Source organism: Sorex fumeus, unplaced genomic scaffold (genome assembly GCF_029834395.1).
Source record: "Sorex fumeus unplaced genomic scaffold, SorFum_2.1 ptg000007l, whole genome shotgun sequence".
Taxonomy (NCBI): Eukaryota; Metazoa; Chordata; class Mammalia; order Eulipotyphla; family Soricidae; genus Sorex; species Sorex fumeus.
The window spans coordinates 37,239,829-37,266,945 of NW_026606064.1; the positions used below are offsets into that span (position 1 = coordinate 37,239,829).

Consider the following 27,117-nt stretch of genomic DNA (forward strand, 5'->3'; position numbering starts at 1 on the left):
CATCACCCATGCTCAAGGCTTATTCCTGGCTCTGCCCTCAGGGGTCACTACTGGTGGGCTCAAGGGACCGTATGGGGTGCCAGGGATCAAACCCAGGTCAGCCACATCCAAGGCAATTGCCCTGCTCACTGTACTACAGCTCTGGCTCCTGGAACTGTCAGTTTTTACTAAGCAGCCACAATGGGAATAGCTCCAGACATTGGAAAAACTTGTTTAAAAGATGTGGTCTTGGCATGAGTAATCTCTGAGCGCTGCTGGGTGTTGCCTCAATCCACCCACTATCCACCTCCAAAAAGTTGCTTTTGAAAAAAATTCTGTGTCTGAGGCTGGAGGATATAGCACAGCAGGTAGAAGGTTGCCTTGCACACCACTGACCCTGGTTTGGTCCTGGGCATCCCATAGGGTCCCTTGAGCACCCCTAGGAATGATTCTTAAGTGCAGAGCCAGGACTAATCGCTGAACATCGTTGGATGTGCCTCCACCCACCACACAAAAAAAGGTTTGTGTCTCCCTCACCCCTTTGAAGTCAATGGCAAAGACTTTTTCACCTAAAGGGCTTATAAGGAATACTCCAGGTTCGAACAACAAATCAGTTGCACATGTCTTAAGAGTCTCATCCTTGGTTTCATAAACTACATCTTACTAGGGTATGATCTATTTAAGCTTCTGTTGTTTTTGTTTTGCAGTGCAGAACCCAGGGTCTCACACATGCAAGGCCAGTGCTTTACCACAGAACTAGTGACACCCCCAGCCGAACTTTAGCTTTTGTACTTAGTGCTGCCTTTTTTAGTAGCACTCACTACAAAGTCATCAATTAAGGGGCTGCCACCAAAATCTCAAATATTCCCCAGTCTCTTACTTGACTCCTTTCCTAGGCACACAAAAGTGTGCGAAGGCAAAGGCCCCCAATTTTTTTTTTTTTTTTTTTTGGCTTTTGGGTCACATTGCAGTGATGGGTGGAGGGTGTTTCAGGCAGCAGCTTTGGGGACTGAGGTGCCAGTGATTGAAAGCAAGAGGTTGAGCTGTCTCTCCAGCACTGACTAAATTTGACACTACAACACAGAGCTGTAGTGAGTAAGGTACTTAAACCTCCAACTTCATTTCTGTCATTTGTAAACTGAGGCTAGACACAATTCAGTAGGTTAAGGATTGAAATACTGTGTAGTTCAGTATCTACCGCCCAATATTAAAATAGGATCCTTGGGACGGAGAGACAGTACAATGGGTAGGGTATTGGCCTGGCATACAGCTGATGTGTGTTTGACCCAGGTATCCCATATTACTCCATCAGGAGTAATTATGAGTGCAGATCCAGGAGTAAGCCTTGAGAATCTCTGGGTATGACCCCAAAAAACCCAAAGTAAAACCAAAAAGAGATCCTTTTCCCAGAAAGAATAACCACCCCCGCCCTGCCACCCTCTTCCCCCAATAGGATAATAGCCTTGAAATTTCCTGCAATTTTTAGTCCTTGGAATTTTTTTTCATCCCTAGACACTGGTTTGATTCCCCTTCCCCTCTTGGAAGCCCGGGTTCGATTCCTCTGCCCCTCTTGGAGAGCCCAGCAAGCTACCGAAAGTATTCTGCCCGCACGGCAAAGCCTGGCAAGCTACCCATGACGTATTAAATATGCCCAAAACAGTAACAAGTCTCACAATGGAGATGTTACTGGTGTCTGCTCGAGCAAATTGATGAACAATGGGAGGACAGTGACACAGGACAGTGACAGACACTGGACCCAGGAGAGAGGCATCAGTTTGGAAAATAGATCTAAAGAGCTCTGATTTTCATCTTTAAGGACACAGGAGACAAACTGAACTAGTTATCTAAGTCTAAATGCCAGTCTTTCAGACTTTGATCAGAAACAGAGGGACCCAATTACCTCCGTCCCATATCCATCCTTCCTACAGCCCCAACTTCCAAATCTCAATGTTCCCAGCAAACAGAATCCCATGTCTTCCATTTTTCAAAGTGCTTAACTTGACATAAAATGTGACAAATTGGTATGCAATTTCTTTATGTGAAACCAACAGAAACTCTTTGTAGCTGGTCAGGTGAGCTTCAGAGCTGCATTAATTCACCAGGATCATCTTTGTTTACTTCCACCGGTGGTGTCGTCTGGGGGTTGGGAAAGAGGTAAATCAGATGGGTCCTGCCTAGAGTTTGCTAGAATATGGGGTTGAAATAATTGTTCTTTCCAAGGGCCTATTATGCACGGTTGACTGTATCTTCCCTAAAGCCTCTGATCCCAACCGCCAGATGGGGTTTTACGGTATGGGAGTTGTCAGGAGGCAGAGAAAAGACAAACATCCAAGACTGAACAGGAGACAGGAGAGAGACATCTGCCACCGGAACCATTTCACAGAACAGTATTGCGTTAACGAGAGTGAAGTGTGAAACTGAATTAGGCTCAAGTATTAAAGGCCTGGTACACAGAGTCTGGTAACACAAAACTAGTGCCAGTGACAGAGAGCTCTGACTTTCAGTTTGAGATAGCTATACCTTCTACCTCCAGTTTATTCTAAAAAAAAAAAAAAATGAGGAATTTAAAGGAATAGACTTATCGGAGTTGGGGCCTGAGTGACATTACAGTGGGTAAGGTGCTTGCCTTGCACAGGATGACCCTCTATCAATCCCTGACATCTCATATGGTCCTCTAAGCCTTCCAGGAGTAATCCCTGAGCACAGAACCTGGAGTAAGTCCTGAGTACTGCTGGACGTGACCCCCCCCCTCGAACAACAATAACAACAAAAAATAAAAACAAAGACTCACACTGGTCTTCCATTAAAAAACAGTGGGACTCTCTCAACTCTATGTAGATTGTAAATAATAAATGTTATGCTGTGTTAACTTTTTTCTCTAAAGAGAAAAATATTTGTTCCTGAAGTTACTAGAGTTGGGTTTTGATAGCTCATTTCTCTGGAGGAAATACATTTCAAAGTCAGACAAGAGAGCAAAACCAAAGGTATACTTACCCCTGCAGGGGGATATTTATATCCCTTCCACATTGTTCCGGCAATGAGAATCATCCACAACACAACAATCATTGCAGGGCTTCTGGTTCAGCTGATGGTTGTGTGCAAGGAGAAATGGGTGGTTGTGAAAGGTGAGGTGTTCTAGTCCCCGAGTCCTGGGAACTCGGCTGTCTTCATGCCAGACCTGATAGTGGGCGGCCCAACATGATAGCTCCTGCCTGAAGAGCTGTGTGGTCTAGTCTGAACTTCAGTGACTTGAGATGGCCATTTGGGGGTGATGAGCGGGGAGGTGCCAATTATGACATCAGCTCTTGTGACCTTGAGGACCAGTCTGGGTAAGCAGCAGCTAGGAGACAACTGGTCAGAGGTCAAGTGTGATAGGGGTTGAAAAGAGGCTTGTTCTCCTATGACTGGGGTTAGGGTCCAGAAGGTACCGCCTGCCAAACTGAGGACTAGTTTTACACAATCAGATGCAAAAAAACAAGGTGATGCAAAAAACAAAACAAAAACCTTACCAAAATCAAAACAAAATAACCACGTGGGATTAATTGCGAGGATTAATCCTAGTGAGGCATATTTACCAGCAATGACTTTCATACTATTCTGAGATTATTCAAATAAGAAAAATTGTGTACTTTTGTGAAATGGCATGGTTTAAATTTATCAAACAATGCCAATCTCACTACTTTCCTCAGGAGGGATGAGAAGGAAAAGATCTCTGTGCCTCAATAAGAAAAAGAGTAGAGACCACGAAGAACAAGGATTAAGGAATTTGTGACTGACTCTGGTTCAATCCCAGCACCACATATGGTCCCCCAAGCACCACCAGGAATGCCTGAGCAGAGCCAGGAGTATGCCCTGACCATCACCATCATATCCCACCATTTCCCTACTCCTTGCAAAAAAAAAAAGGAAAAGGAAGTGGCTATGTGTTTCTGATGTGTCTTGCTAAAGGGCACCGACTAACCAGAGCCACAATTGTCTAGAGAGCCCCACAGGGTTTTCTCACTATAGCTTATGTCAAAAGTACCTGAAAACTTGTTAAATCAGTTACTCAGCCCCACCTGGGATCCAGTAAATCAGGGCTGGGCTCTGAGAAAGTTTCTAACCATGGTGAAGCTGAGTCTGCTCAACTAGGAACAGTACTGAAAGAACCACTCCCCTAAATCATGAGCCTATTTCAACTTGACCTTTCTTCATTCCTCCACATCCACAATGTCTTCCTTGCCAATTTTTTTTCTGGTGGTAGGAAACACCCAGCAGTGCTCAAGGGACCATATGGGGTGCTGGGGATTGAACCTAGGTCGGCCACATGCAAAGCAAGTGCCCTACCTAATGTACTATATGGGGTGCTGGGGATTGAACCTAGGTCAGCCACATGCAAAGCAAGTGCCCTACCTAATGTACTATCTTGTCAGTCCCCTCTTTTTTTTCTAATTATAAAAAATTGTGGGGGTGCATCCCTAGCATGCTCAGGGCTTACTACTGGCTCTGTGCTCTGAGATCACTCCTAGCAGGGCTAGGGGAACACTAGGCATGCACCAGATCGAACTCAGATCTGCTGCACTCAAAACAAGTGCCATACCTGCTGCACTATCTCTCTGACTTCTTCCCTGCTGTTTTAAGCCTCCCCCAGCATGTACCTGCCTTTGGACTTTGTTCTGAGTGCTCTACTATGGAAAACTTTTTCTCTTCACTCTCAATCTGAACTACCAGATCTTCCTTTTAAACATTTAAAAAAGTAAAAATTTTTCTCTTCACTCTCAATCTGAACTACCAGACCTTCCTTCTAAACAGTCTCCACAACACCTTCTAACATATATATATATGTATATATGTATATATACGTATATAAACATTGGGGTCTGGAGAGATAGTACAGGGGTTAAGGGGTTTGCCTTGTACGTGGCCAATTCTAGTGTGATCCCCAGCACCAGAGAGTCCCCCAAGCACAGAAGTACTGAAGCACCATGAAGTTTGGCTCCCAAACCAAATATTACATATATACGTTTATATATGTATATATAAACAAATATACTTTACTGAGCGATAGCATGTGGGTAGGGAGTTTGCCTTGCATGCAGCCGACCCTGGTTTGATTCCTCCCTCTCTCTGGGGGAGCTCTGCAAGCTACTGAGAGTATCCCGCCCACACAGCAGAGCCTGGAAAGCTCCCTGTGGTGTATTCGATATGCCAAAAACAGTAACAAATTTCACAATGGATCCGTTGCTTGAGCAAATGGATGAACAACAGGAGGACAGTGCTACAGACAGTACTACTTTACCTTATTACATCTGTTTTGTTCTCCTAGTGTAACAAATAATGCTGCCAGTGCCAGGGAGTAAGCCCAGAGCCTCATATACAACTCTTGCACTCTTACCAATAGCCCTGTCTAGAAAAGCTGGTGTTTCTGTCTCTTCTTCACTGTTGTATCTTCATACCAAGATGATGGCCTTGCAAATAGTTAATGCTCAACAAACGTTTGTTGAGTGAACATAATGCGTCTTCCAGCTTCTCACTTCTTAAGAAATTATTTTTACTTTTTTGGGGGGGACAGTGGGGCACACACGTAGCGATGCTCAGGGATCACTCTTGGTGGAGGAATGGAACCTGGGTTGGACAGGTGCAAGGCAAGCTCCCTACCTGCCCTGTGATCTCTGCGGGACCCCAAGTTCTTTACTTCTAAACGAGTCACAGCATTCCGGCCTTTGGCTCTTCCCTGCCCTCCCATTTCTTTAAATATCCCGCTCCCGGTGTTTTAGGGCCCGCAGTTCAAGTCAATTCACAAGTCAAGGAGATCAGACAAAGCCAGAAAATTGCATCTGTTCGCTTTCGGGGCCCACATGACCTTCCTCTCAGTGGCACAGGTCACCTGGCGGCTTGCAGGATGAGGGTGCAGGCGCACCCCTGGGAGTGGGGCAGAGGCGATCCCGCCGCGGGACTAGCATGAGCTCGGGTCACCTAACAAGGCGTCTCAGGACTCCGTTTCAGCCCCTGGAATTCTGCTTTTGAACTTTGACGTCCTTCCTAAATCTGACTGCAGTTTTCGCACTCGCTCTTTCTCGAGGTCATGGAAACTTCACACAGCCTTTTACAGAAACTGTTCCAGAACGGCGCCGGGGGCGGGGGGTTCTCCCGCCCTTACTGCAGCTCCTCGGGTCTTTCCTAAGTCCCCTTCCCCCCAGATTTCCTTCCAGGGAAGCCAACTCGGTGTTCCAGCGGACTCAGGGCTCCACGGAGTAGTAAGTCACATCCCTCTGCCCGCGGAGATGCCGCTGTCGGGGTCGCAGGTTGGAGTTTCCTGTCCGAGGAGGGGAGGTTTGGTCCTCGGCGGCTGCCGTCCAACTCCGAGTGCGGAAGTAATCCCGGGACCGGGCGCGCCGCGCCGGGCGGGGATGGAGATGGAGTTCGACTGTGAGCACCTGAGACGGCTCCTGGGCAAGGTGCGCAGGGCCTGCCAGGCTGGGGGCTGGGGTTCGGGAATCTCAGGGAGCGTTTTCCGGCTTCGCCAGGGGGCTTGACGCGGGGGCGGGCTGGCCTCCGTGGGTCGGAGACCGCAGTGACCTTCGGGGCCGGGGCCTTAGGTGCACGCCCGACACCCCATCTCTCTCTCCCACGACCCCCCCACCCCCCCCCCGCCCAGCACTGCAACCTCGCATCCTGTAGGAGACCCGGCCCCTCCCTTCCCCCCCAACTTCTTGTGGGCCTCACGTCACTCCCAGCACTCAGCTGCCCTCCTAAAGCCAGCGCCTTTCTTGCTGCGGGACTGTCTGCCCCCATCCCCCCTTTCTAGATTGGCAGTGCACATCCTTCCTGAGAACCACCTGCTAGAGACCGGAGAGGGTTGGGGTTAAAACGACTTGCACAGCGGGGAGGGCGTTTGCCTTGCACTCGGCCGACCTGGGTTCAATCCCCAGCATCCCAGATGGTCCCCAGAGTACCGCCAGGAATAATTCCTGAGTGCATGAGCCAGGAGTAACCCATGTGCATCGCCGACCTCCCTTCTTAGTATTTTCATCCTCCGCATCACTTCGGGTTCCCGGAGCATCACAGGGCGGGTCTTCCCCCGCACTCCCCCCAGACGTCCACTCCAGTGGTCATCCTGGAAGACAGAACTCACTTCTCTCGATTTGCTCTCGGAAATGCCGGTGATCACCTCGTGTTTGCCTACACTCCCCAAATCCTCCTGGGAGTTCTGTCTGTGATGGCAGAGATTGTTGTGTTCGCTTCACCCGGCTTTGTGCATTATGGGCTAACTGCGGGGAATGGAAGATCTGGGCAGATTTAGGAATGGAGAAGGGACTGGAGGGCTCCATCCCTTGCCGTTGAAAGTTTGGGTGTGGGGGCTGATCCAGAAGTTCGACTTCGGACACTTACAGGCTAATTCACCAATCATATAGTCTGAGGCAACAACCTTTCCCACCAATTTCCCAGTTAAGTGATTTTTATAATGCTTAAGACTTCCCCAGGTGGAAACCATACATTTATGCCATTTTTACAGGACATGCCCCTCCCTGTCTTTCTTTGTTGGGGGTAGCTTGCACAGCTGTAAGAGATTTTTGAAGCTTCATGATTGGGATTATTCCAATTTTCAGCTGCTGTGACAGGTGTAGGTCATGCAAGTAGAGAAGGATGGTCATGTTTATGATGCAGTCCTTTCTGATTCCTCTTTAGAGATTAGGAAAAGAGAAAGACCATTCAATCAGGCCTTTTGATGAGGGGTGCTTGGTGTTTTGTCCTATCGGAGGAATTATTAAAGTTGAGAGTATAAAATAGAATTTTAACATAATTTTAGTGGAATTGCAATGAAGGAAAAGGAAGTGAGACAGTGTGTTTCTTAAGGGTGAGAGAAGAGCAGAGGATTAAAAAAAATCTATCAGTGCATAGCTTAGAGTTTGGTACATAGGTGTTTAGGAACAGTTTTTAAGGTATCAACTAAGAAAATCAGAAAAAGGGGCTGGAGTGATAGGACAGCGAGTAGGGCTTTTGCCTTGCATGCAGTCGACCCAGGTCCAATCCCATATGGTTCCCCCTAGCACCAAAAAGCGAAAAATGACAAAAATAAAGTGCTCAATGTAAAAAAGAAAAGAAAAGAAAATCAGAAAAAGCCAGTTCAGCAAATATGTCATTTTTCTCTTTTTAAATTTTTATTGATTTTTTAAAAATCGAATTGCAGTGAGATACACAGTTACAAAGTTGTTCACGATTGGGTTTCAGTCTTAATAATGTTCCGCCACCTTTTGTTTTGGGCATCCTAAGCAATACTCAGGTACCACTCCCTGGAAACTTAGCCAACACATAGGCCTGACAGAGTGGTTCTGGGACCATGACAGCACTCAAAGAGCACATCAGATGAACAGCTTCTGTAAGTTTAAAAGACATCATGAACAGAGAGAAGGGGCAAATGCAAATTTAGAGAAGAATTTTGTAATGCAGCTGACAGCATATTGGTACCCAGAATATATAAGAAAAATATTATTTTTACATTATTATTTTTTTAAAATTTATTTATTTATTGAATCACTGTGGGAAAAGTTACAAAGCTTTCAGGTTTAAGTCTTGGTCATGCATATATCAAACACATTTCCCTTTACCAATACTTATTTTTCACCATGAAGAACCCCAAGAAACCTCCCCCAACCCTGCCAATGCCTGTGAGGCAGATGAATTCATTTAACACTCTATCTACTTTGACTAGATTCATTGTTTCGACAAAAGATGCACTATTATTATTTAGAGTTTACACTCCCAAAACAGACATGCTGAAAAGGCATTGTGAAATAATTTGTTTTCTACAGCTAGTTACAAGAATTAAACGATGTCACTTGGCTACTATTGCGGCCGTGCGATTTTGGATTTCTGCTATTTTACTCATTAACCCTGGAAGTATTTCTGCTGAGAGTCAGATGATTAAAAGATTGGTTTCTGTGCTCTGGAGCCATGGCCGTGCCGGAGAGCCGCTCTTGGGGGGCAAGTGGTGTCCTTGGTAGGGCGTGAAGGACGAGCCAGGAACGCCCCATCACGATCGACTCATACCTGGCTTTCCACAAAGCTCCCAAGCAGCTGCCATCTTTCTTTCCAGAAGGAAAAAGGCGGAAGGGACCAACACCCTTTCCCCTCCGGGCAGGCATGGTGGCGTGGATTAAGGCATAGTCCATTCACTTTTCTGCTGCAAGCTGCTGGGCTCTGCATTAAACAACATTATTTTTTAAACCATGATTTGGGATCCTATGTAGGGGTTACTATGTACCCAGATCCCCCTTTACCACCCTGGGTAAAGAACTGGGGCTACAGGAAAGGAAAAGAAAGGTAGCAGTTGAGATCTTCCCAGATCTTCCTAGATCCTGTCTTTGTCTTCCGCCTGGGCGGTTAACCCAGATTGAGCCCCAGGATGAGGGTCAGAGACACTTGTTACCACCCCAGTGCCATTCTCCCACAGAAATATTACCCCCTTTGGTGGGTAATTGCTTCTCAAAGGAGAAGATGGTCTGGGTTGGAGAAGCAGCTGTTAAGTAGGAAATCTGGCAGTCTCTGTTGTTTGTGTTTGGGCCACACAGCAGTGCTCAGGATCATTCCTGGCTGTCTCCGGGAACCATATTGGGTGCCTGACCAAACCTGGGTCAGTCATGTGCAAGGCAAGCGCCCTACCTGCTGTACTGTCTCTCTGGACCCGGTGTCTAGTCTTTTATTTTGGTCTTGATGTTCTGTCTTGGTGCTAATGACTAAAGATGGTCTTGGAGTACCTCACAGCTCAAGGTGACCCTGAGCAAAGACCTGAAAATTAATATCAAAGCCAATAGGAAATTGGACAGAAGACTGAATGATCATTGAAAGAAGAAAAAGAAACAGGGAAATGAGTGTTTTCTCAGCTGCTGGTAATCATGGAAAAGATAGTAAGATCATTATAAAACACATTTTTCCTCATGTGATTAACATAAATTCAGGTTAACTTCAAGCAGTTGGGAAACGTGAGGGTTCATGGGAATTAAGAGCAGTCCTGCAGGGGAGATAGCGCAGAGGAGGGGAGCACAGGCCTGGCATGTGGAAGCCCAACTTTTTCATCTCTGATGCCATGTGTCCCCTCACTTAGGGACAACTAATTCCCTGAACACTGGACCCAGGGTAGCCCCCAGCACCACCAAGTGTGACCACCCAAGCTAAAACGAATACTGCTGGTGGTTAAAAAGCAATTTAATCATTTGGGGAAATTTTGCCTTCATCAATTTGAACATGTGTATTTTATGTCCTTTCTATATCTAGTTACCAAGGAGAGAGAACTCATAGTCTATGAAACAGGAAGGACTGGAGAGATAGCACAGCAGATAGGGCATTTGCCTTGCATGCGGCTGACCCGGGTTAATAATAATATTTAGTTAATTTTTTTTGTGTGTGGGGGGAGGGAGCACACCACCAGCAGTACTCAGGACTTATTCCTGGCTCCATACTCAGGGGATCACTCCTGGCAGGGCTTGGGGGACCATATGCAGTGCCAAGGATCAAACCAGGGTTGAATGCATGTAGGTTAAGTGCCTTAACCCTCTACTTTCTCTCTAGCCCAAAAGAGAGTATTTTTGGTCCTTCTTACTTTTTAAGGTCATTACAAAAAGGATTAAATCAGGGCCACAGTTGCGGTTCATATACCTTGCATGTGTGAGGCCCTAGCTTTGATCTTGGTGGCACTGAAAAAGAACTGTCTGTATATGGTGAGCCTAGGAATTTGGCTCATTGGTAAAGCATTTGCCTTGCATGTGTGAAGCCCTGGATTTTATCCCCAGCACCACCAAAGAAAAAGTTGTTTTTAAAAAAGATTATAGTGGGGCTAGAGAGATATTACAGAGTGTCCATGCAGTTGACCCAAATTCTGTTCCCAGCAACCTGTATGTTTCCACAAGCACTGCTAGGAGTGATCCCTGAGTACAAGGCCAGTAGTAAGCCCTGAGCATCATTGGGTATGACCCTAAAACCAAATAATAATAATTTTAAAAAAATAATAAAAGAAAGTGATAGAACACTTACCTTGAAACTTGACTTCAAGCCTCTATACCACAAAAAAAATTTGTTTTTAATCTTTTAAAATGTTCAAAGCAAATCAAACTCAGAGCCCAGGGCCTTGAGTATATAGATATATTTGTTTTAGTGTTTTATTCTGTAACTTAAAGTTTAATTCTTATTCCATGCTTATATTTTTCTGTTCAGTACAAATTCAGGGATCTAACAGTGGAAGAACTGAAGAATGTTAACAAGGTTTTCCCACATTTTACATATTCCATGGATACCTATGGTAAGCATTACATACTCTAATTTTGCTACATTATTTGAACTGTTTCTGTTCCTATAGAGCTATAAAATTAAAATTTCTTTCTTTTTTTTTTTTTTTTTTGCTTTTTTGGGTCACACCTGGCGATGCATAGAGGTTACTCCTGGCTCTGTACTCAGGAATTACCCCTGGTGGTGCTTGAGGGACAATATGGGGTGCTGGGAATTGAACCCGGGTTGGCCGCATGCAAGGCCAACACCCTACCTGCTGTGCTATTGCTCCAGTCCCCAAAATTATAATTTCTTATTTTTCTCTTTTACCCCTTAATTTTGAGCTGTTTTGTGACTTGTGGTTTTTGATGAAATTTAAATTAATTCAATTTATTTTGTATTCATTTTCTGTTGTTACCCTAACAAACTTGGGCTAAAAATCATATAAATTGAGTGTCTATGGTTCTGTAGGAGAGAAGTCCAATTCAGGTGTCTCTAGTAAGAAATTTGGGCTAAATTTAAGTTATTAGCAGATCAAGAAGTTTGGGCTAAAACCAAGGTCCTTCCCAGAAGCTCTAAGGGGAAAGCCCTCTCTCACTCCCTCCATCCCTCCTCCTTCCACATGTTACTTACTACTGGCTCTGCACTCAGGGAACATTCCTGGAGGACGTGGAGAAATCAGCCGCATAAAAAGCAAGCACCCTACACACTGTACTATCTCTCTAGCCTCTATCACCATTCGTTTAAATGGGGAAAACATTAAACATTCTTAGACCCCCCCAAATAGGCTACCAAATCATACCTAACAGGAATACTCAACTTTTAGATAATTTGGAAAACTTGTCCTATTTATTGAATTTTCAGCTACCTTCTCTGCTTTCTAAAAAACAATCTTGTAATTTTTCCCTTGTCTCTATATTTACTGATTCCTAGATGATGTATATTTCTGTATGTGTGTACACGCATGCACTTTTATATAGTTCTTCCTATTCCTTATTATGCATTTTGGTTTTTTTTTTCCCTCCCAGTTTTCAAAGATAGTTCTCAGAAAGATCTGCTGAATGTCACGGGCACTGTTCCTGTGATGTATCAGGGTGAGTATTGAAGTTGGGTAAATGTGCAGATTTTCTACAAGAGCAGCTAAGTAAGAACTTAGAATTGCTTTATGCTGCAACATTCTCAAAGTATTTTCACATATACATGATCTATACAGAACTTATTGAATATAGAAGAGTGTTTTCACATTGTTGTAAGTAAAATATAGATTATGAATCAAACATGGGAAATTACCCAGCCAAGGAAGGTCTGTCAATAGCAACAAATTCATTTCGGCTCAAAAAGTATTTATTTGTTGTCAGTTATGTGCCCACTGCTCTACTAGGTGCTTGGGTAAAGAGGAAAGCAAGACAGTCATAGGCCTGCTTTTCTGTAGAGCTCCCTCTGCTTTCCATAGCAGATTGTGTCTTTTTTCCCATTCCATTGATGTTCTGTTTCCCATCTCTTCCCTTTTTATGATTTAGACTCATCCCTATTCTGTACACTAAGTTGCTGATATCAGGCCAGAAATTTTTACAACATAGAGACCATTAAAGTGAAAAGAAAGCAAAATATTGGGGAGCATCCTGACAAGTTAATAGAACCAAGAGCTTGCCTAAAAGGAAAAAGGGGGAGGGGGAAAAAAACAAGCCTAATATCTCGGTATGGTCTTTCCCATTTACCAGACAGTATTTCCTCCAATATTCAAGAATGACTAGCCATTCAACTCGATATCTTAAAGGAGATTGCCTGTGTAGTGTGAGGAAGAGATCAGAGAATACACATTGCAAAATCTTACTAGTTAAACATAAGAATCCGGTCTAGCAGGTGCTAAGACGTGGGCTGTTGAAGTACATAAAGGCGACGGGTGGTGGGGGATGGGGGATAGTGAAGGCAGCAGATCCTTGGGCAACCAGGAGGAATTGCTTCAATGGTCATTTCTTCCCTTACCTTTAAGGTGTAGATTAATACAGAAACTGTTCACAGGGAATTGGGCTACTACGCCCATCCCATTAGGACAAGGAAGGAAGGAGAACAAGCAGATGGATAGACAAGCAAAACAGATCTGGCTTTAGACAGTATCTTTGAGATATTTTGACCATGACTTACAGTGAGAAATACTTTCAGGCACCCGGTCCGGTCCATAGTACAAAGAGCAGGTATTTCCATTGCATGTGGAAGTCTCCAGGTTTAATCCCTTGAATCCTATATGTTTACCTGAGTCCTGCCAGGAGTGATTCTTGAGTGCAGAGCTAGGAGTAAGCCCTGAGCATGCTGCTAGGTAAAAGGCCTCACCCCCCCCTCCCCCATTGAAATCCTTTTACATGAATGGCTTACATTATGTGTATGTGTAACAGACATACCATGTTACATTAATGTGTATAATGTAAATATAAAATACATTATATTTTCTATTCAATTTCATTTAAGGGAGAGTAAGATTTTTGTTTCTATATGGTTATTTGCAGGGAGGGGCACACCCAGTGGCACTCTAGGTATCAGACAGTGCTGGGGGTTGAACCACCCAGAGGTTCCTGCATGAAAAGCATGCACTCCAGTCCTTTGAGCCATCATCTCTCTAATCTGAGTTCTACGTGTCTGATCCAGTTTCCCTGTTACACTACCCATTAGTAATGAGTTATATTTGATGATTATCATTTTCATCTTTGATCATTCACTTTTCCTTTATTCATTAACTCATGAATAAGAAACTTGTATTGAGTAGCCAGTATTTTCTGTGATTTTGGGCCATACCTCTTTGTGTTCAGGATTTACTCTGGCTCTGCACTCAGTGATCACTCCTGGCTGTGCTTAGGGGACCATTAGGAGTTCTGGGGATCAAACCCAGGTTGGCCATTATTTAAGGCACACGCCCTACTTGCTGTACTGTCACTCTGGCTCATGAGTAGCCAGTATTTTAGACCTTGTATTTAGTACTAATGATGTAGAAATGAGATAAACTGAGAAGTTGAACAGTGTAAAAGAAGAAACAGGCCTATATGCAAATCAGTTATCTACAGAATGAGTATAAAAATGGAAGTGTTCACTATCTTTCAAGAGAAGTTCAGTAGATTTCCTTGGGTATTTTGGGGGGATGGGGTGGGACATCCCTGATGGTGCTCAGGGTACTTTATGGGGGAAGGGGTTTCAACATGGGTCTTCTATATGCAAAGCATTGAACAATCTCCTTGGATGACAGTAGCTTTGCCTGAGTGGAGTAAAGATACATAGAGAAGATGCCATATTCCAAACTTCTGGTACCATAAGTTCCAGTAAATAGTCATTGGCTTGAGTGAGCTAGTTATTGTTTCAATTAAATTTCCTTAGATATTACACTGGTGTTCTAATAGGGATATACTTGTGAATATGGATGAAATGAAGAAAACTTGATTTACATAAATACTTTATAAAAATTTGACTAAGCTACATTTATCTTAAGATGCCAGTTACCTATGCCATAAATACAATGTGTATTTTCATTATCATTTAAAGATGTGTTTATTTTGTTTCAAATAGGTCATACCTATAACATACCAATTCGTTTGTGGATTTTGGATTCTCATCCTTTTGCTCCCCCCATTTGCTTCTTAAAACCAACCGCAAATATGGGAATCTCAGTTGGAAAACATGTGGATGCTCAAGGAAGAATATACTTGCCCTATCTCCAAAACTGGAGCCACGTAAGATCAGTTGGGATTTTCTTTTTAAGAGGCTTTTTTTTTTTCACCCCTTATGTAATGACCTTTGATTCTTATAAGTTAACGGAATTTTCTTCATGTGGTCATCAAGAGTAATTTGAAAGTGAGTTTTAGAAGCTGCTGAATGAAGCAGTTTGAATGAAGACACTGTCTCTAGGCTGGTGAGCCAACTATTGTTTGTGCTGTGCTTTTTAATCCTTTGCTGCTTGATAAAGCATGTCTGTTTTACTTTATATTTATGGTTTGCTTTGTTTTTCATATGTACAAATCCTTTATTTGTTTATTTTTTTTTGAGTCACCGTGAGATACACAGTGACAAAGCTGTCCATGGTCAAGTCTCTGTCATACAGTGATCTAACACCCATCCCTCCACCGGTGTCCATTTCCCACCACCAATGACTCCACTTCCCCTTCCACCATTCCTCCTCCCCCAGTCTGCCTCTGTGGCTCTATGGCAGGCACTTTCTCTCTCTCTCTCTCTCTCTCTCTCTCTCTCTCTCTCTCTCTCTCTCTCTCTCTCTATCTCTCTCTCTCTCTCTCCTTCTCCCTCCTGTGCACTATGGTCTGCAACACAGATACTGAGAAATTATCATGGTTGTTCCTTTACCTACTTTCAGCACACAGTTCCTATCCAGAATGATCATTTTCAAAACCTTTAAAAAGGGAAAAAAAGAAATGGGGAAGTTATATGCATGAAGAGCCAGAGAGGTTGTACTAGGCTTAAGGCACTTGTGTTGCACCAGCTGATCCTACTTCTACCCCAGGCACCACATATGGTTCCTGATTAAATGTAATCAAGAGGGTCTGATAAATATTTGTCAGTTGGGAGGACAGAAAAAAAATAGTCCTTTGGCTATTGGAGAAACTGAAATTTTTTTTGTATATTTGTCAGTCTTGTATATTTCTTCCTTTTTTGTCATTTTATCTTTTTCATGTTTCTTCTGCTTTTCTAAACCACCTTCAGACAATATTTGTCATGAGTCAAAATACTATGAAAATTTGTATTTCCAGTTCCTCTCTGGTTTTCTTTGGCATCTTTTATCATAGTTTTTGTTAATAAATACTTGGACATAGGGGCCAGAAAGTAAGTACAGGGATAAGGTGCTTGCCTTATGCAGTCACATACTGGGGTTGTATGCAGCTGACTCCAGTATATGATATGACCCCCTAAATACCACCCCCTAAATACCCCCTAAATTCCTGAGGAACCCTGAGCACAGCCATGTATAGCTCCAATCTCCCCTCACCAAAGGAGAAAAAAAACAACAGCCTTGGAGATTGTCTATGATCTAAGTTAAGATTGTGATTGAGGGCTGGAGTAATAGTACAGCTGGTAGGACTGACCACGGCTTGCACACAGCTGACCTGAGTTCGATCCTCAGTATCCCATATGGCATCCCAAACACCGCCATGAGTGATTTCTGAGTGCAGAGCCAGGAGTAACCCCTGTGCATCACTGGGTGTGACCCAGAAAGCAAAAAAAAAAGAGATTGTGATTGATTTTATTTTATTATTGTTAGCTAAAATTCGTCTTTTAAATTACAATAAATAGGAAGAAACAGTGATCATACCAGTGCTGCTGAGAGTTCCCATGCAGTGCAGATGGTCACTTTGTCCAGGTTTTTACTAAGAGCACCATTATTTGGAAGTTAGATCTGATATCAGATAATTTAATCTTTCTCTATACTGCCCCTTGGGACTCTGAATTAACAGTTATGCTCTCTACCTTATTATGTAGTTTTTCATTTTCACCATGAGATAAAAAAAAAAGTCAATTCTTCTCAAAACTCACATGCGGGGGGAGGTGGGACAATGGGACAGTGGTGGAGGGACCCCGACACTCTGGTGTTGCAGTAGCAGTGCAGTATAAAACAGTCTGAGAGCTGTTGTACCAATATTTTTTGTTTGTTTGGTTGGTTTTGGGCCACACCTGGTGATGCTCAGAGGTTACTCCTGGCTCTGCAGGAGTATGCCTGGGGAACCATGTGGGATGCTGGGGATCAAACCTGGGTGGGCAGCTCATGAGGCAAATGCCCTACCCACTGTACTATCACTCCAGCTCCTCCATTATCCTTTGAATTTGGGAGTCACACCCAAAAGTGCTCACCAACTACTCCCAGCTCTGTGACAGGGATTGAATTCGGACCTCCGGCTGTTTGGTTTGAATGAGCTCATCCCTTTGAGCTCTCACTCCAGCCTTCTCCAAATTTTGGATAATTTAATAACTGATTTCATACACATATATTTTCAGCTTGGTATCCTAGAGATATTTGAGGGTGATTTTTTTTAACGGTGTTTCATTTCTGAAAAGCTCTCTCTCTCTCTCTCTCTTTATTGAATCACCATGAGATATAGTTACAAAACTTTCATGTTTGAGTTTCAGTCATACAATGATCGAACACCCATCCCTCCACCAGTGCACTTTCTCCACCACCAATGTCTTCCCCCTTTCCAACCCTTCCCTGCCTCTATGGCAGACAATTTCCCCCATACTCTCGGCTTTGGGGCATTATGCTTTGCGGTATAGATACTGAGAGGCTATCACTTTTGGTCCTTTGTCTAAGCACACGTCTCCCATCCTGAACTATTCCTCCTACCATCATTGACTTAGTGATCCTGAGGGTGATTTTTGGTGGGTGGGTTTAGGCCACACCCAGCAGTGCTCAGGAGCTGTTGCTGGCTGGGTACTCAAAGGATGCTCCACGTGGTGCTGGCATGGAGCGGGAAGGATCATGTGGGGCAGGGAATCAGACCCAGGGCTCCTGCAGACCCAGGGCTCCTGCACGTCAGCCATGTGCTCTAGCCTTCCATGCTCTCTCCCTGACCTGGTTTTTATTCTGTTGGCCTCATCCTAGTATTGATAGATAGTAAAATACAGATTCTGAGAAAATTTATATTTTTTAATTTATGATTTATTTTTGTTTTATTTGGCGCCACATAGGATCATACTCTGGGGCTGCTCAGAGCTGATTCTGGCATTTTGGGGGGAACTAGGCCATGACAGGGATTCAACCTGGACTTCCTGCATGCACACTGGCCTTTTTTGAGCTGTTTCCTCCCTGGCCCCATTGAGCAATTCCTTAATGTTCAGAATATGAAATATTCCTAACAAAAATATTTTTTTCATGCAGTTTATAGTTTGCATGCATCGACTCAGTTGTTTCTTATGAGAGCCACTGAAATCTATTATTTATATATATTTTTTTCTTTTTGGGTCACACCAGTGACGCTCAGAGGTTGCTTCTGGCTCTGCACTCAAGAATCACTCCTGGCAGTGTTTGGGGAACCATATGGAATGCCGGGGATTGAACCTGGGTCGGCCGCATGCAAGGCAAATGCCCTCCCTGCTGTACTATCGCTCCAGCCCCTATTATTTATATGTTATTGCTGATGACACTAATGCTTGGAGAGGTTAAGTGAATTTCATTAGTGTGGTTTAACCAGCTAGATTTTAAAGAAGCAATATCAGATTAGAAAATATTTTATCAGTGCTAATGTTCTGGTTTGATATTGGTCATATAGAAGAATGTTAGTTTTGTTATGGTTTTCCTTTTAGGAAATATACACTAAAAGGGTAAAAGGGTATCTGCAACTTATTGTCAGTTGTTTCAGAAATACATATAGGGAAAAAGAGACCATTTGAGTATTTAGTTGGTAGGTACATGGACATTTTTTGCACTGTTTTTGAAGCTATTCTATAAGTCTGCAATTATTTAAAAATAAAAAGTATTTGGGGCCAGTGATTCAGTACAGGGGTTAAATTGCAGGTATCCAACTCTGGTTCAATCTCTAGCACCTCCAGGTGTGGCTTAAACTACTGTTCTGAAAAAAGTATTTTACGAAAACATCTAGACTGTTCTCCAATTATGTATTCTGCTAGTAAGCATAATTATGCCATTTTCTCAGTTTGGGGACATGTGGATTTGATAGTTTTTACTTTTATAGGTTAACAAAATTTCAGCGTTAACAAAGTTTTCTAACTTTTTATTAACTTTTCTTTTTGTATGTATTCTGCAGCCCAAATCTGTCATTGTTGGATTGATTAAAGAAATGATTGCCAAGTTTCAAGAAGAACTTCCCTTGTATTCCCTGTCATCGTCCAATGAGGCTCAGCAGGTCAACTTGTTAGCTTATATTGCAAAAATCACTGAAGGTTTGTAAATTTGTTAATCAAATTACCTTAAGAATCAGGTGTACTGCTTATCAGTCTGGCAGTTTACTCTCCTCTACACAATCTCTATAAATGCATGCGAGTATATGTGCATACAGGTGTGAATAAAAATTTGTATACATTTGTCATAACTGTTACCATACAGTTCCAATGATTGTGGTTTCTTAAATGTCAAACTGACAGATACAATATTTGGTTTAAGATTTCTTGATATATTACACATTAGTGAATGATTCCAAATCCTAAATCTCTTTGTTTTCTTTGGGGGCGGGGGGCACACAATATACAGTGCTTGGAGCCACTCCTAGGGTGCTCAGGGGTTCCAGGGATCAAACTTGGCCCTCTCACATGTAGAGTATGGCCCCCCCAAGTCCTTTCACACACACACATCTTATTCAATATTATTCATATTTCTCAGTGCTTCTCTTTTTTCTTTTGTTGCAGTGGGGCAGGATTTGGGGTGTGTGAGCAGGCTTGGGCTACAGCTAAGCGATGTTCAAGGCCTGCTCCCAGCTTGCTGCTTGGAGGTCGTTCCTAGTATATTCCAGGACTGTGTAGATCTAGGGATCAAATTGCAGCTTCCCGCATGCAAAGCATGTTCTCCAGCCCCTTGAGCTATCTCCCTGGCCCTGGGTCATTCATATGAAAGGCAAATACCTCACCTTCTGTGCTCTCTCTCTGGTCCCTATGTCCATAAACTTTTATATTGAAATACTTCTGCTCAGGTGTTAAAACTTTTTGGTTTTTTTTTTTTTGAGGCCATACCTGGCAGTGCTCAGGGGCTAATGGTCCAAGTTGCGTCTAGCAGTGCTTAGGGTACACTTGTATGCAAAGCATGCATTTAGCCCATTGAGCTATCCAGTCCAGTATTTTTGGTATCATATATGAGGGCAATAAGAATCAGAATTTAGGGGTCACAGAGATAATGCAGTGAGTAGGGTACTTACTTTGTACATGGCCAACCTGAATTCAATCCCCAACACCCATATGGCTCCCTGAGCCTACCAGAAGTAATCTCTGGGTGCAGAGCCCTGAGCATTGCCTGATATTGCCCAAAACTGAAAAAGAGGAAAGGAAGGAAGGAGGGGAAGGAGGAAGGAAGGAAAAGAACAAACTATGAAAAAAATTTTTGCAACTTTCATAATTTTTTTTTCTTTTTGGGTCACACCCAGCGATGCACAGGGGTTACTCCTGGTTCATGTACTCAGGAATTACTCCTGGAAGTGCTCGGGGAACCATATGGGATGCTGGGAATCGAACCTGGGTTGGCCGCGGACAAGGCAAACACCCTACCTGCTGTGCTATTGCTCCAGCCCCCATAATTTTTTTTTTTAATGTTTGCAAAGATATCTTCTTTTTGAAAGGATAGTTACTATTTAGTAAACTGTTTAATGAGATTCCTGTACCTCTTACATTTCACTTCCCCAGTAAATAGTTGGGGTACCTGTTACAGAGTTTGGAGTACCTGTCATAGAGTTACATATCATGTTTTCTGTTCAAGATATTGAAGCTTCCTTTTTATTTATTTTTTTCAAATGCTAATACAATTTTTTATTATTAAGAATTCTCAAAATATACTGAGACAGTGTATTGGAGACTTGTGGTGGAAGTTGTGGTGTTTGAAAACCCTGTCATTGAAACTATTATAGATAGTAATGCCTAAAATAAATAGAATTCTCACAGTAGTCCACTTTTTTTCTTTGTAGGTGTTTCAGACATAAATTCAAAGAACTGGGAAAATTATGAGAATAAAGCAATTAATAAAATCACTGTGGTTGGAGGTGGGGAACTGGGAATCGCCTGCACATTAGCAATTTCAGCAAAGGTACGTAAGCACAGTGGTTGCAAATACATCTGTCTACACCTGCACTTTTAGGCAGTTGACATTTAACGTACAAGATATAATAGCTTAATTTTATCATGTGGGCAAACCTCACTTCACCATAAAATATATTTAGTAAATTGACAAAAATCTAGCTAAGTGCATTCACCAAGGGTGTTGCATCTTAGTAGTTATACAAAGGGCTTATCATCCTAACCTAAGAGAAACCTCAACTTTACATTTATCTGACTTAATTGAACAAAATCTTTTCTTCAGTGTCTGAGATATACCACTTTAACTCTTAATAAAATATTTAATTTTGGCTCTTTCTAAAATTAGCAGTTTCTAAAATGAATTGCCTTTGGGTAATTTCTACTATGCTTTAGGATCCTAGTTCCTGCATCGATATTTTATACCAGTTTCAAATTTTTTTTATCATTTTTTTTTAAATTCAAACTTTCCTGTTTTTCAGAAAGGTTTGAATTCGCCTCCTGGGCACTTCAGAAGACTCTTTAGAGTATTGTGTAAAAGCATCTTGTCATTTGAAGGATGCTTCATTATGTTTGAGAACTGGCATTTGGTTTTCTTACTAAAATTTGTTTTACCACCTGAGTGATTCCCTTTGTATTTACACCTCCGGACTGGAGAATAATACAGTGGTAAGGCTCTTGCCTTATAGACAGCTGACCCCTCTTTGGTCTGCAGTACCACATGAACTCTAAAACACAGCTCAGAGTAACCTCCATCAGTAATGACTGTAGCCCTTCCGCTCCTCTGCCTCCCCCCTTAGAAAGACTCATATATCTTGAAGTCAGGTTCTACTTAAGTAAATAATTAAGATGAATCTAGGGAGTTATAAAAAATCTAAATCCAGAAGCATATGCTGCCATCTGGCATATAGTTTTATTTCTTCCACCTGAGTACACTGTACCCTGTTAATTAGAATTTGAATTGTTTTCAGTTCTTTATTACCAAATAGGATGCTTCAATAAATAATGCTTTACAATTTGCTTATTTTCGTGTCTGAATTTTAAGTATATATAATCTTGAAAATAGTATGAATAAGTTAGAGGGCCTGGATGGTATATATTACATATTGCAAGTCTGCTCTTCAGAGAGGAAAAGTTAACTTATTATGCTGCTAATATGCACATCGAGCTAATATTTGTCTCCCCTGAAAGTACTGAGTTTCATCAATTTTGTTTTAGTAAGTACACAGGAAAGCACATTAAATCATGTTTGTGTAACCATTAGACAAATCTCTATATTTCTTTGTGAACTGTCTGGACATTTTTCCCTAGGGGCAGAGAGATAGCACAGGGGTAAGGCACTTGTTTATAGGCAGCAGATCCTAATTTAGTCCCCTATATAGCTTATAGTCCACCAAGCTACACAAAGAGTGATCTGTAAGCACAGAGCCAAGAGTAAACAGTGAGCACCACCAGGTGTAGTCCAAAGAGAACACACACACACACACACACACACTCTCTCTCTCTCTCTCTCTCTCTCTCTCACACACACACACACACACACACACACACACACACAGAGAAAAGCTCAGTTATTTCAGAATGGACATTATGACAGCAGAGTGAAAACAAACTAAAGAATAGCAGATATCCTGAATGTCTCCCAATCACCCTTATTACTTACTATCCTATCAAAAGAACTGGCAAACTCCTTCTGGGTCAATTAGATGCCAGTTTGCAATGAAATGTGAAAGATCACATAGTTCATGTTCATAATAATTTGTTGTTTATACATTTCTTGTTATGTTTTTCTTCAAAGATAGCACATGTCATTTCTGAGTGAATTTAAATTAACTGCCCATGTCCAGTATAATGCAATTTTTTAAAAAATTGTTCTATATAGGGCATTGCAGACAAACTTGTCCTTTTAGACCTCTCAGAAGAGACTAAAGGAGGGATGATGGACCTTGACATCTTCAACCTGCCAAAAGTGGAGATCAGCAAAGGTCTGGTTATCCTGCTTAAAAGATGTTTACTGGTTGCTTTTGTTCTTGTGGATGTGGGCCAGTCTCTGTGGTGTGAAATGATATCTCATTGTGGTTTTGATCTGCATCTCTCTGATGATTAGTGATGTAGAGCATTTTCTCATGTGCCTTTTTGCCATTCGAATTTCTTCTTTGCGAAAGTTTCTGTTCATTTCCTCACCCCATTTTTTGATGGGGTTGGGTGATTTCTTCTTGTGGAGTTTAACCAGTACCTTGTATATCCTTGATATCAACCCCTTGTCGGATGTGTACTTGGTGAATATCCTTTCCCATTCTGTAGGCTGTCTTTGTATTTTGGTCACTTTTTCTTTTGAGGTGCAGAAGCTTCTTAGTTTAAGATAGTCCCATTTGTCTAGCTCTGTTTTCACTTGCTCGGCCAGTGGCGTGACATCTTTGAAGATACCATTAGCTTCAATATCATGGAGAGTTTTGCCGACTTTGTCTTCAATAAACATTATGGATTCTGGTCTGATGTTGAGGTCATAAATCCATTTTGATCTTACTTTTGTGCATGGTGTTAGGCAGAGATCTGAGCCCACTTTTTTGCATGTAGCCGTCCAATTTTGCCAGCACAGTTTGTTGAAGAGGCTTTCCCTGCTCCATTTCACTTTTCTTGCCCCCTTATCAAAAATTAGATGATTATATGTTTGGGAGGAAATGTCAGTATATTCAACTCTGTTCCATTGGTCTACAGCTCTGCTTTTGTTCCAGTACCATGCTGTTTTAATTATTACTGCCTTGTAGTAGAGTTTGAAGTTAGGGAGGTTGATTCCTCCCATTTTCTTTTTCCCAAGAATTGCTTTAGCTATTCGTGGGGGCTTATTGTTCCATATAAATTTCAGGAGTGTTTGCTCCATTTCTTTGAAGAATGCCATGGGTATCCTTATAGGGATTGCATTGAATTTGTACAGTGCTTTGGGAAGTATTGCCATTTTGATGATGTTGATTCTCCCCATCCATGAACAGGGGATATTTGATTTTATTTATTTTGTATGGAGTGTTTTGGGGACTGACCTGGAGGTGTTGAGGGGCTGTTCCTCTGTCTTTGGGCTCAGGAGTGATATTGGTGGTGCTCAGGAGATTGTCTGTGGTGCCATGAATCATACCAGGGCTTCCCCACATGCCAGGCAAGGGCCTTACCTCCTGTGTCATCTCTCTGGCCCTAAACCAAGATTTTAACAAAATCAGTTTAGATTGCTTTTGTTGAAATTATGTTACTAATTTTAATGAAACAGTCATGTGTGTGTGTGTGTGTGTGTGTGTGTGTGTGTGTGTGTGTGTGTGTGTGTAATGACAGGGATTAAACCTAGGCCTCACACATCTAAGGTGTTTCATTTGTGATCTACAACCCTTGCCCTTGCAATAAGTTTTAAAAAGAGCAAAAAGAGTTTTTGTATCAACAATAGAACAGCACGTTTAAAAGACATAATTTTCTAGGGCTGGAGCAATAGTATAGCGGGTAGGGTGTTTGCCTTGCAAGTGGCCGACCCAGGTTCTATCCCAGGCATCCCATATGGTCTCCCAAGAACTGCCAGGAGTAATTCCTGAGTGCAGAGCCAGGAGTAACCCGTGAGCATTTCTGGGTGTTACCCAAAAAGCAAAAACAAACAAATAAAAAAAAAACCAAAATTTTCTAATGTTCTTTAAATTGGCATATATTTTATAATGTAGGATTAAAATTATTATTTTATTATCAGGTACACATGATCATTTAAAAGCCCATTGAATAAATTAAAAGCCCGTTGAACTAAACGTATGTCTTAAAACCATTCTACCAGGATTGCTCTTCAAGCCCATGTTCTTCCTAAAACATGTGTCTTGCTTGCTTGTCTCCATATTTCTTTGCTTGTCTACATCCATTCTAGAGAAACCTGTGTTCCCACTTCTCGCTTTCCCTTCCCTCACATCTTTCTAAATAAGTTTCAGTGAAAACTCTCTTGCTTCGCCAAAACAACAACAACAACAACAACAACACATCATTAAGAACAACAATGAATCAGAAAAGTTGAAATTAACACCTGTAGGTCATAAAAATTGGGTGTGCTAGTTCTAGTCAGCTTATGGGTTCTTCTACAAAACAGTGAGTTCATTTTCCTTTTCTGGAATGAATGCAGTGGTTGCTTTAATAATGATCCTTTTGTCAGCTTCTTAGAGAGGACCCCCTGGGGAGCTGGATATTCTCTTGTGCCTGTCATTTCCAGGTACTGAAGTTCTTAAGGGACCTCTTAACTCTTCCAAATCACTCTAGGAAACTCTTAGTTCACGGACCCGAGAGGTTGTGAGGCTGTTTAGGATTGAGAAAATTGTTTCTTCCTTTGTGTCTCATTAACCGTCAATAACAGTTCTTCATGTTAGTACAGCGAGTAGGGCATTTGCCTTGTATGAGATCATCCCGGGTTTGATCCCACCAATCCCACATGGTCCCCTGAGCACCGCCAGTAGTGATCCCTGAGTGCCGTGCCAGGAGTATTCCCTGAGCATTGCAGGGTGTGGCCCCCAAACAAATGGAAACCCCCCAAAACAATAACAGTTCTTTCAGATAATTGTGAGAATAGAATCCACCAAGTAAAGAATGTTAAGTTCACATCTTGAGGCGGCTTTCATGTTCCTGTTAATTCTTTCCTGCTGTTCCCCAATACTTGATTTAAACACCATAGTTTATAGAGTTGTTCAGAATACAGTTGTTTCAGGCATTCAGTATTCCTGTACCAACCCAAAGGTGTGACCTTCCACCATTGTCTTCCACCATTGTCCCCAGTTTCCCACCCCACCCCAAGCATGGCTCCTTAGCAAACACAAAATAAGTTATTTTATATTGCTTGTTACAAGTAAATGGTTATAGAATTACCAAAAAATACGTCAGTATAAGAAATTTCTAGAAATGGTTATAAATCATTATGGGATATAAAGTCCTTGTCTAAGGGTTTGCTTGTTTTTTGCTAGTTGAGCCTTCTGTATTATTATTGTTTTGTTGTTGTTGTTGTTGTTGAGCTTAGTTGGATTCTATGATACTTTTCCCTGTTAATTCTAACTGTATATTCATGATATAACTTAACTTAATTACTTATATGTGAAAAAACATTTAAAATATAATGTTAGTAACATCTTGAGAATATATTCTACGATATGGAGAAATACATCAAGTAATATTTGAGAAATTTAGGTGAATAATTTTTGAAAATTTATCTATACCCTGTCATGACAAGCATTGATGATTATATTGACCAATAGAATTGTACTTTACTCTATTGGGATTTAAAATAAATCTTTAGAACAAGGGGCTAAAAGAATACTACAGGGGTCAATGTGCTTGCTTTCCTGGTGACTGACTCTGGTTTGATCCCTGTCACTTCACTGTTTGAGTACCACTGAGAGTGATCCCTGAGCATAGCACCAGAAGTAGCCAACAAGCAACCTTGGCTGTGGCCCAAACCCAAACTCACCCTCCACCCACAAAAATAAATCTTGAAACACTTTGGGGAAGAATATATATAAGAGCATGCAAAAATATAGCATAAACATACATAAACAGTCATGGCTACAGTGGTGTTAATGATTGTGTGTTTGATGTTCGAAGTTACTATACTTTCACCACCACCAAAGATAGGAAAATTTTTTTTTTGTTTGGTGCCAAGGATCAAGCTCAGGGTCTCACATATGCAAAAATAAGTGCACTACTGCTGAGCTGCTTCTCTGGCCCTCCAAAATTAATTCTTTAGGGGTCACACCTGAAAGTGTACTAGACCAAGTCCATACACGATAAATACAAAACTTAATCACTTAATCACTTAACTTCCCGTTAGTCGTCGATTTGCTCGAGCGGGCGCCAGTAACGTCTCCATTTGTCCCTGTCGCGTGCTAGTGTAGCCCAATGGCATCTGTTCGCTCCGGGAACATGAAGGGCCTCAAACCGATCGTTCATGATCTTGACGAAGAAGTCTGACCATCTGGTAGGTGGGCGGCCACGCGGTCTTTTGACATCCCGTGGAATCCAGTCGGTAACAGCTCTAGTCCAGCGGTCGTCTTTAAATCTCGTTACGTGACCAGCCCATCTGATTTTCGACACCTTGGCAAATGAGACAGCGTCCCTGATTCTTGATCGTCGACGGATGTCAGAACTCCGGATTCTTTCTCTCATTTGAGTGATACGTGATAT

The 27,117-nt window shown here is 42.2% G+C and overlaps 1 protein-coding gene across 2 annotated transcripts in view; it reads left to right on the plus strand.

Moving 5' to 3' along the window:
• The first annotated feature begins 6,360 nt into the window (after positions 1-6,360).
• Positions 6,361-27,117, plus strand: part of UEVLD (UEV and lactate/malate dehyrogenase domains) — a 40,066-nt gene continuing 19,309 nt past the window's right edge. For both annotated transcript variants that reach the window (XR_008794961.1, XM_056132055.1), the window contains exons 1-7: positions 6,361-6,416; positions 11,170-11,254; positions 12,249-12,314; positions 14,773-14,936; positions 18,972-19,107; positions 20,832-20,950; positions 22,820-22,922. Coding sequence is in view for 1 of the 2 variants with exons in the window: in XM_056132055.1 (XP_055988030.1) it covers positions 6,369-6,416; positions 11,170-11,254; positions 12,249-12,314; positions 14,773-14,936; positions 18,972-19,107; positions 20,832-20,950; positions 22,820-22,922 (721 nt within the window). In the remaining variant the exon portion in view is untranslated. The remainder of the gene's footprint in view (positions 6,417-11,169; positions 11,255-12,248; positions 12,315-14,772; positions 14,937-18,971; positions 19,108-20,831; positions 20,951-22,819; positions 22,923-27,117) is intronic.